Source organism: Odontesthes bonariensis, chromosome 3 (genome assembly GCF_027942865.1).
Source record: "Odontesthes bonariensis isolate fOdoBon6 chromosome 3, fOdoBon6.hap1, whole genome shotgun sequence".
In the NCBI taxonomy this organism is placed as follows: domain Eukaryota; kingdom Metazoa; phylum Chordata; class Actinopteri; order Atheriniformes; family Atherinopsidae; genus Odontesthes; species Odontesthes bonariensis.
The window spans coordinates 23718809-23729970 of NC_134508.1; the positions used below are offsets into that span (position 1 = coordinate 23718809).

The 11162-nt window shown below is 39.6% G+C and overlaps 1 protein-coding gene across 1 annotated transcript; it reads right to left on the reverse strand.

Annotated features, from left to right (window-relative positions):
• Positions 1 to 543: 543 nt before the first annotated feature.
• Positions 544 to 8903, reverse strand: eno1b (enolase 1b, (alpha)). Its single transcript, XM_075461148.1, has 12 exons — positions 8820 to 8903; positions 7478 to 7572; positions 5799 to 5894; positions 5203 to 5261; positions 5012 to 5081; positions 4700 to 4833; positions 4379 to 4601; positions 3186 to 3383; positions 1942 to 2143; positions 1714 to 1822; positions 1452 to 1510; positions 544 to 881 (listed from the first exon to the last, which is right to left on the reverse strand). Exons 2-12 carry the CDS (start codon positions 7560 to 7562, stop codon positions 812 to 814), a joined length of 1305 nt encoding a protein of 434 aa, XP_075317263.1. The 5' UTR covers positions 7563 to 7572; positions 8820 to 8903; the 3' UTR covers positions 544 to 811.
• Positions 8904 to 11162: the final 2259 nt, after the last annotated feature.

Here is an 11162-nt window from a genome sequence, read left to right on the forward strand (position 1 = left end):
TGCGAGACATTACACTGATCACCACCAACAGAAACGGCTCTACTGGACAGCAGCAGTAACAAAATGGTGCTCGAGGGTTCGGCTTAAGACACTAATGTAAACATCCTCACTTTAAGAGGAGATATGAAATTATTCAGATGTCATACATCCCATCGTAAAAAAAAAAAAAATAGTTAGCCATGTAATACGTTCCTGACAAATCCTAAAATAATTATTTTTAAAAAAACTAAACAAACAAAAAAAAAACCGTATAAGTAATATCCTGAAGAAAAATTCCTGCGTGTCATTTATTTACTCAGACAAATTTTAGAATTGAAAAAACAAATGTATGTAGGTTTTAAAAATTCCCACTATATTTACAAAGTATATATCTATAAAGATATATAGGAGTGAAAAACTGGCCCATTTCAATCAACATGCAAAGAGTATGATGTGCTTTACCTCAGTGAGTTTTCCAGTGTCATAATGATGCAGACTGTTAAGACAGACTCTTCAGTAAATAGGCACTTAAATTAGACACACACCAATAACAATCACAACACATTTAGTCACTAACCAAACTTTATTAACTGTTTCCCTAAGTGCAGCTGTTGTGAAAACAATTACATTGCTTCAATCAGAACTATTATTTTACTCCAACTCAGAAAAAAAGTACAGAAGACTTGATCATGAGGAGTAACAATTACGCTCATGACAATATGTTCTCTACAAATTCCTAACCGCTGGCAGTATGCAAGTAGCTTTACATGAATCATTATTGCACTAAGGTATTTTCACAGATTGTGTAGGAATCCACAAGTGATTCATTCCTTCACTCAATAACAGGTTTCCGGAAGTTTTTCCCAGCAAACCGAGCCTTGTCTCCCAGTTCCTCTTCAATTCTGCAAAACAATGAAGCACATTTGAAGCAGGTTTTTGCCCTTAAAACACATCAGGTCTTGTTTAATGATACACAACCCTGACCAGGGAGGCCAGAGATAAAGTTCCATTTCAAGACACTGAAATATTCAGACTAATGTGCTCTTCTCAGGTATGGCCGGGACTAATACCAACATGCACAAAATTTAAGATTAAGATCAGATTTATTGGTCATGCATACACACAAAATTTGTCCTCTGCTTTTAACCCATCCAGGTTGGCATCCGTCTCTATGAGTGTGTGACCCTGTGCATGTGTGTGTCAACAGGTGCCAACCTGGAGCAGTGGGCAGCCATTCAGTGACTGGGGAGCATGGGGGTATGGTGCCTTGCTCCAGGGCACCTCAGCCGTGACAAGGAGGTGGACTGACACCCCTCCAGCTGTCAGTTCCAATCTTTTTGAGTGGCGAGAGTGGGAATCAAACCTGCCAACCTTCCGGTTATTGGACGGCCGACTAACCACTGAGCCACGGCCGCCCTAGTCATACTTATCCATAAAACAAAGTAAAACCGCACAGTTTGGTTTGGACCTACCTTAAAATCTGGTTGTATTTGGCCAGGCGCTCGGAGCGGCAGGGAGCTCCGGTCTTAATCTGGATGTGAAAAACATTTTGTATATTAGCTTTTCCTTTTTATTTGACCACGTTATGATTTATATTTCACCGCATGCAACACTGCATTTAACTCGTGCAAAGGGTTTGTAGAGTTTGTGATTTGTACACTAATCCACAGCTTTAAGCATGCATGTGTAATGTGATATTTTCTAAAAAGGTCACACTTGTAGAAAGAAAGTTACCTGTCCAGTGCATAACCCAACCACCAGATCCGCTATAAAGGTGTCCTCTGTTTCACCGGAACGATGACTGACCATCACACCCCAGCCGTTCTCCTGGGCCATCTTACACCTGCAGAGTGGAGAGACGTTTCAGTGAAAAAACTACCGTCGTACGGGGTATTTTGTTTTGCGCCCATTAACGCTCGTTTAGTTCCATCCAGTGAGCTCAGCTTTAAGGTGCTGACTTACGCGTTCATCGACTCTGTAACTGTGCCAATCTGATTGACTTTAAGCAGCAGACAGTTGCAGGCCTTCTCCTCCACAGCCTTGCAGATGCGATTAGGATTTGTCACAGTCAGATCGTCTCCAACAACCTGGATGTCCGTGCTGCCAGTGAAGTTGCTCCAGGCTGCCCAGTCATCCTGGTCAAAAGGATCCTCGATGGACACGACTGTATAAAGAGTTAAACAGAAGATTGGGGGACTTGCACTGAAGCATGTGTGATCCAGTTGTGGTTTCATAAGAACCAAATTCAGCAACGGTAAAAAGAAACTGAATTGTTGTGCGTCATGGTCAGATTGTGATTGGCGGATCAGACTATATACTGTATGAATCTTTGGGGGCTCGTCAGGTGTTTCCAACCGGAATAGCAAAACAGTTTTTGACCGCTGTGCAGCATCACCTCATGCTGCGTGCGGGTGCATTTTTGAGATGTGCGATTTAAGGCATGAGATGCGAAATAAATGGAGTTGTTTGCATCTTAACTGAAACACAACTGGACTCTCATTCATCCGTCATGGTAATGGTAAAAGCGCGTCAAATAGGTTTCCTGTCGAAATGACTCAGTGGCTTAAAGCATTGGCTTAGCTTCTACACTGACTTTTATTTCTGTGAATGTGCATCAACATAATTATGTGACACGTTGGATTTGTGCAAGAACCATCATAGGTCGAGTCATAGAGCTTTGAATTCTCCTGTGTTCGAACAAGAAAGAAACGACACAAAACATTCTTAGCATCTGTGAGTAATTGTCTACAAACCGATGTTACGGTTAAACATTTAGATTTAGGACCTTTGAAATGGGAAATGTTCATTCGAAAAATGGGAAAAGTCATAGTAGAATTCATATTTGCTTGACATTGTGACAGATGTTTTGATTTTTAAGGACCTATCTGCTTTAGAAATGCGAGGACCTCCAACTGGTCCTGGACCTCTTTTCCGCTTCATAAAAACATTTAAATTTAAGTTGTTGTTGAAAATGTGTTTTCCACTATTTGCAAGAAGATGAATAAATCTGAAATAAGGAAGAACATTAATGAACTACTGCTGGCGTTGACAGATATCCAGAGACAGTAGGCAATTCATATTGTAAAACTAACGTTGCTAACAGCACAGAATAAATTGTTTCTTCAGCTATTTGGTGAAATACCTACTTTGTTATGTGCCCTGCTCTCTTTGTGCTAAAGAATGCCTAAAAAGAGTCAAGTCTATACCTGGATAATCCTTCACAAAGCTCTTGTAGAGATCAGCCAGCTCATCGGGAGTGATGTAACGGCTCGGGTCGTCAGGCGACTTGAAGTCAAGGTCGTATTTTCCATCCCTGTAGAATTCAGACGCAGCCACATCCATGCCGATAATAACCTCATCGGTGTATCCTGCTTTGGCAATGGCCTCCTTCAGCAACTCCAGAGCTGCAGGTTTTCAAACAGCAACAACAAAGAGATATTAAAAAAGGGACGCGACTTCATCATTTCACTGCCAGTTGCTGCTCGTTACTAAACACGACGATCGCTACGAAACTGCGGGGACAATCAGAGAAATGTATCAAAATGAAGATGTCTACTGAGTAACCAGAGATAGAGACCTTCAACTGCGTGTATTTCATTCTCAACACTGTGTCAAATTTGTTTTTTGAACTCTTAGTTCAAGTCTGTACTTTTGATTTTTAGATGATTTTTCTTCTCTTTTTTTTCCCCCAAATGTGCCGTAAAGTGAGATTTCCATCAGCCTCATGCATTTGTAGTCATTTATCTAAGCTACAGATTTTGTCATCAAATCAAAAAAAAAAAATCAAATCAAATTTATTTATATAGCACATTTCATGTACAAACAATTCAGAGTGCTTTACATAAAATAAAAGCATTGCAGTAGGGAGTGAAAGAAGCATTAAAAAAAATACATAAAAGAATATAAAGAGAAACAAATAAAAACATTTAAATGAATTTAAAAACAAGCAACAGTCTAGATAAGTTAAAAGATATTTCATGCATAGACACATGAGAACAGAAATGTTTTTAACCTGGATTTAAAAATGTCTACATTTGGTGAAAGTTTAATCTCCACTGGCAGTTTGTTCCACTTGTTTGCAGCATAACAGCTAAATGCTGCTTCTCCATGTTTAGTCTGGACTCTGGACTGGACCAGCTGACCTGAGTCCTTGGATAAGAGCTCTGCTGGGTTTATATTCTCTGAACATATCACAGATGTATTTTGGGCCTAAACCGTTCCTGGATTTGTAAACCATCAGCAGGCTTTTAAAATCTATTCTGTGACTGACTGGAAACCAGTGTAAAGATTTCATGAGAAATTAAGTTTAATCCAACTTCAGTTTCGGAAGGAACATCAAAACTAAGTCTTAAGATATGTTCTGACAACAGAGGAGACGTTAATACAACCAGTTTCCTACCCTCCTGATTTTCCAGGATGTTTGGAGCAAAGCCGCCTTCATCGCCAACATTCGTGGCATCCTGCCCGTACTTCTTCTTGATAACGTTTTTGAGATTATGGTAGACCTCAGCTCCAATGCGCATGGCCTCTTTGAAGGTACTGGCACCGATTGGTAGGATCATGAACTCTTGCATGGCGAGCTTGTTACCTGCGTGAGAGCCGCCGTTGATCACATTGAAAGCCTGGTGGAGGTGGAGAGGGAAGAAATGAGGCCTGTGGTGAACTGAATGAGAGGAAGGCGCCAGTAAGTGTGTGCATGGTATTTGACACAAAGTCTCACCGGTACAGGCAGGATGACCTCTGGGTTTTCTGCCAGATCAGCGATGTGGCGATACAAGGGGACTCCTTTTTCTGCTGCGCCAGCTTTGCAGACAGCCAAAGACACGCCCAGAATGGCATTCGCTCCAAATTTGGCTGTTGGTAGTAAAGAAACTTCGTCAAATGTCCGCATTTATTGACGATTCATCAATAATAAAGCAGAAGCGGGGACACAAAAGTATCTCAGATTCATGCACGCGTCACAGTTATTGACTTATAGTTATGCTCAAAATACAGATTCGATAGATTAGATGAAGGTGCGATTGCTCCGTACATTTGTTCTCTGTGCCATCCAGGTCAATCATCATCTGGTCAATTTTCTCTTGCTCAACCACAGAGACATCCTGAGCAAAACGGAAGATTCATATTTGAATTGCGTCGGGGGAGAAAATCTTAACACTTAAGCCAAAAAAAAATAAATAAATAAAAAAAAAAGAGACAGAAGAGACAGAATTATCATCTTACCTGGCCAACAAGAGCAGGTGCAATGGTTGAATTAATGTGTTCTACAGCCTGCGAGACTCCTGCGATGGAAAGATTAGTGCGTATTCACCGTGTTCCAAGTGTTTGAGCCAACAGATTTACAAATGCAACCATTCATTCTTAAATTCACATGCAGGAAATAGTTTTTGTATTACTAGCTTCCCACAGGTCATTATTTTAGTCTAACGGAGAAGTTAATCAGTCCACATATCAACACTGTAGTGACAGCATGCGTCGCAGTCAATTCACCATGCACATGTCACGTGAAGGCATTTGATAGGCATTCGTTTACGATTGTGTAATCTCCTGTTGTCCAACAAGCAGATTCTAGTTTTTAAAAAGTAAGAAGGACAGGCACTGGCGACTCACTAACCCTTTCACCTCTGCCAGAGAAGAACAGAGACAGAATGGAGAGTAAAGAAAGTACAAGATAGAGGTAAACATGTCAAATTGTGAGAACAATACAGTTTTTTTTTGTTTTTTTTTTCCAATATTTAGTGGTAGAAATAAAATGTTTATCACAAGAACAAGTTTAACCCATTTCTTTTCCAATGAAATGACAAAAATGACGCACAAACCTTTCCCAAGGTAGCGAGACTTGTCATTGTCCCGGAGCTCCAAGGCTTCATAGATTCCAGTGGATGCACCGCTTGGTACAGCAGCCCGAAACAAGCCTGACAAATAGAAACATGGAGAACAAAGATATATGAATAGAAATATAATAAAACGAGTGTGGTTGGTTTCAGAGAGAATTTACACATCTACAGGTGCCGACATCACATAAGCATAACAGAAACGCTTAAAAGGCGTCCTGAGCAAGCCGGATATTTCATTCGAGAATATCCGGCTTTATGCAGATGCAACAAACTAAAATTCAGAGACACGCTACAAATACTAAAAACAATGTGTTTGTGCTGACAAAGCTCTGACTTCTGTAGTTATCAAAATTGATTCCTGGTACAATACTTAAATTATATTCATAATTATCACTCTGAAACCTGGAAACTGACTGGTTTGACTTAACAGAAGCGAGTCGACATTGTTCTGAATGCTCTGTTTACAGATCACATGTGTGCGTTTCCAATTTCCTAAAATTCTTTGCCATTTTAACATGGTTTCAATCCACAAGCAGTGAGAGGGAGGGACTGTGCTCTAGTTTTACTCCAGTAATTCCAACAGGGTGACAATTCATTTGTGGCAGTGGGTGGTACTAAAAAAAAAAGCTATAATTTACTACTTTTCTCTGAATGCATCACATGCAGGCAATTAGTTGTAAAAGGTTTAAACTGCTGCTTTAACAGCCCTGCGTTTGGGCTTCACAAACACAAATCTATGTCGTAGCGTTTTGTTGCCACTTGGGGGCAGTCTGGGAAATATGTGGAATAATCTGAGCCGAAGGCTGGACTTTGTTGGGTTGTTGTGCTGGGGTCATCATCCAGACAGTTGTTTCATGAACAGGTTTTCAGTCAGCGTACCTGTGCATATAGAGCGGAGGAGTTGATGTAACAAGTGTGTTTGGGCTTTTTGTCAAAGGCAAAGAACAGGTGTGGGACACAAAGCTTTATAGTATAAGAAGATGTTACTACTTTGTACGATTTAAAAATAGATTTTGTTTTTTTAAAAACTAATCACCTCAACTGTTCTGATTTTGAAAGTTTACACTCAGTTTCACACCCACTTCTGTTCCCCTTATCAGGGCCACTCATTTCCCTCCACATTTCTGTTCAGTCTTCTCACCTGTTGGTGGCTCAAATGATGCTTTGCTGTATTAAATGTTTGTTTTTTTTTTTGGCACTGCACGTTGACAGGTTATTTGTGCTGAAGCATAGGCTGTTTGCTCCATGAATGGATCGACTAAAACTGTGTCAGGCTCATCACCCTATTTTGACCCAGTTTTGAGAATGTTTAACCTCCCAGCCCTGGTTGCAGGAACGCCCAGAATCCTTCACTCTCCACGGGGTGAGATTGGTGTAAAGGCGAATTTCGAAAAGCTACCATAAACAAAACATAAAGCAACTAAATGCTAAAACATGCAAAGGACCTGTACTTGGTACTAAAGGTCCTCATGTCCATTTGTGCCCAGAAGATCAGATGATCAGATTTTTGAGAAACGTGAAGAACAAACACACACAGGGGAGTGAGGGGATACCATCTTTGAGCTCATTTTAATGAGCTAAATGAGGAATTGGTTTAAAGACTGCATTTTTTTTTTTTCACAGTTTTTTCTGAATCCACACATTCATTTATTCAGACCTACCTTTGTCAGTGTAAAGGTCAACCTCCACTGTGGGGTTTCCACGAGAATCAAAGATCTCTCTGGCGTGGATCTTGACAATTGACATGGTGCAAAACCTGGAGATTAGAGACAATTCATGTTACAGGTGAGAAACATGCATTTATTTATAAAGTAAACTCTGATTTCAGGCAAAATGCATAACCAAAATGCAAAGGGAAGTCATTAAGACCTCCATTTCTTTTACCGGAATACGTCCGCTGTACCTCCTTTACCCTCCTCTCCAGCTGAAGCCTACAAAAATACCCTGACCTGGCTGCAAGCTTAGTAGTGCGACACAGCAGGCTACTGTCCTAATTGGATTAGGCTTCCTCAGCTGATTACTCACATGGCAGCTGAGATGCTGAAGTTGCTGCATCTGCTGCAGAATGGTCAGCTTGCATGTTACAGCTAACCAGAGTTTGTGAATTGAAGTTTAAGCAGAGAAAATGTTGACGATCGAGGCAGAACTTTGTCATCGCGAAGTCGCTCTGCGATCTGCCACATGATGCGATCCCCTCAGCTAACTTTGCATACAGTCAAGCAACTCAGAACAGCTGTACGTCAAAGAAAACTTTAAAGACACCGACATGTGGATCATGACCTGATCATGATCTGGGAGTCTGGATGGCAGGCCAGCACTTTTTTGGTGTGTGTGTTTGTCTTCCTAGAATCATTCCTGAACCGTTTTTTGGGGGGGTTGTGATGTGCTTTTTCTTTAAGTAGCTCAGGAGGTGCTGATGCTTGGTCTACAACCATGTATGAGTGCATGGTGCACCCACGTGAATGCCAGGACCAAGGTTTCTCAGAACATTGCAACTGGGTGGTTGGTATAAATCACTTCACCTGTTATTGGAAATCTAAAAGTGGCATAAGATTAGATATACATTTTGTTCCACAATTGCAACTCTGGAACATGATTATCATAAGTCGAGGTATTGTACGACTTCAGGTTTACTCCTACGTTAGAAATACAGAAATAAATAAACCGAGAGCGCATTAAGACTTTGATGTAAAATGTTGGCAAAATGAATTATTATTACATACGTTTGAGGCACCAAAATAAAAATTTCAATAGAAAGTAATAAACCATGTCCTTGAATGAAGAAAATTACTCATAGGTGTAAACCGTTTCAAAATACATGTGTGACATTGTGTTTTATGCGGATCACACACACCGTTGAAGGCAGGTGAAAGTATTAGCGCAACTCTCCAACATTAACTAAATAAAGATACGAGCCTGTCAGACTTCACACACAAAACAGCAAACCGGCTAATTACCTTAACCAACCAATAACCGTTTCGACACGAGAAATAAGTGTTTTACCTTGATGTCAACCGGAGATAAGTTGGGCAGATCTACTCAGAGATGAAGTTGAACAGTTGAGACGCTACAACCGGTGTGTGCTAAAGAAGGCGAAGAAGAAGAAGAGGTCGAATCTCTTCTTCTGCTAGTTGAAACACTAAATACACTTCACGTCTCATCGTTGCTGCCCCCACAGATTAAAAAAAATTCAAGTCCCGCTCTGGTAGTGATAAATCATCAAAGAACTCACCTGTTTACCTCCAAATGGTACAATTAGAAGTTTTTTTTTTTACCAGGATATGACTGTATATGTGATATGATATATCACTTCTTCTTTCCTAATTCTCCTAAGACTTACGGCATAATATCTCCCCTAAAAATATATTGTCTTATTTTCATTTTAGAAGACATTCAGCATTCAGCAATCCTTGAGATAGACAGACATGGACAAACAATTGCTTTTGGAGCTAACTTTAGAATCTCCTGTGGAAACACAGTTCAAAAATTATTTCCTTCATCTTGGCATTTTCAAAACAACCACCTAAACTCAAACAACTGTCTTAGAATGTTTGCTTTTCGGATCGTTTGTACCAGATTACAATGTTTCACCAACTAACTTATTCAATAAACACTATTTTAAAGTCCAAACTTTGACCGTCTGAGTTTTAGAGATGATTCTGTCTCCATACATACAGACGATCTAGTTAGAAAGAGTTTTGGTGTTGGACTTTTTCTTGCAAAAAGTCATGAAACATCCTCAGACAGATTTTTAGGATGAGCTGAAAACCCAAGTTAGCCACCCCCCATCAGTATTCACCCTTGTTACTGCTCTTTTGGCTGCCAACATCTTGTGGAAACCTGCCTGAATGAAGCTGCATATTAATGCCTGGTTTCTCTGACATGCGGCCGAGGTTATAGTAAATGTATGTTACTGTATTTGTCAGCGAGATTGCACACACACAAAAAAAAAAATCCCAACTGAATTACATAGGTTGTTGGCAAGGCGTAGGAGGTATTGATTCATTTCGGTCTGCATCCAGACTGCATCCATTTCTTTAAAAATAAGAAATGGGTCAGTGGGGGGGTGTGCTCTCAGAGTGCCCCAGAAAACTCGAGGAATGGTGAGGAATCGGAAATGTACCCAAGTTGGCTTGACTAATATCACAGCCCTTTCTATGAATATTTCCTGCGTCTAAACCATTGTCCTGAAGGATATGCTTCTGGTATGGTTAGATAACAAAACAATTTAAATACAATTCAGCTGATAAACACTTAGAAATCTGAAATCTAGCATAAACAGGTGTGGTAGAAATATTATTGATAATAATAATAAGCATACATTTTACACGTATTGCACATTATATTTAATAATCTCAAAGTGCTATATAAAAGATATTTTAGCAGTAAGCTTTCTTAAAAAGGTGAGTTTTTTTTATTCTGATATTACCATGAATGGATTGGGGTGTCGTTTTCATAGCATGGCAACAATTTAGCAGATGACGTCGTTCACACTATCAGCGAGTAATAAAGGTAAACTGCAGCAGACAACAAGGGCAGGAACTTAGTTCAACATCCAGTCTGCAAAAATGTGACATGTTGAGGATTACAGCATCTGTTGTTAACAGATGCTGTAATCTCTCCTCCTTTGTTGTAACCTTGTAAGCAGAATGGTTTAAACGTCTTCCTTATTTTTCTGCATTTCATCTTTATTGATATTAATCCTTGACATCTGTTCTTCATCTTGACATCTGAATTTGCGATTTTCCAGGCTTTATGACTTGGACTTGGAATAGCTCGATCAGTTGTTCCCACATGCAAACAACTTCCCTGTTGCCATGGTCACGCATTATAACAGATGAACTAAAGTGCCAGATTTGCCAATGAAAATCATTCCAGCAGCAAGGCATTCAAAACAGCATGAAAAGAAAAATCTGTATCTGTATCATAACATTCAAAGAAACTTAATTTGTCATTACTGCTCCCCCATTAAAGAGCTCAGAGCAATGTCAAATCTGATGAATCATGAAACGATAATAATTAGCCCCTTTCTGATAAACACACGGTAATGAATTGGTAATCAATAACTGATACCTCTGCATATAACATCATTCACTGCAGACAAGTGTATACACAATGAAAATAAACAAGCTATTTTATCCCAGAGAGTATTTTATTATACAAACTTAAAGAAATGTTTTAGACAAAAGTAAAAGAAATGCTTTTATTAATGCAGTGGAGGTAAAAAAAAAAAAAAAAAAAAGTTACAGGCAGTGTTTAAGGCACTATTTTCTCTGTTGAAGCAGCAAGAAACTTTAAAAAAAAAGAAATTATAAACACATTCTTTACAGTCATGAAGAATGATAT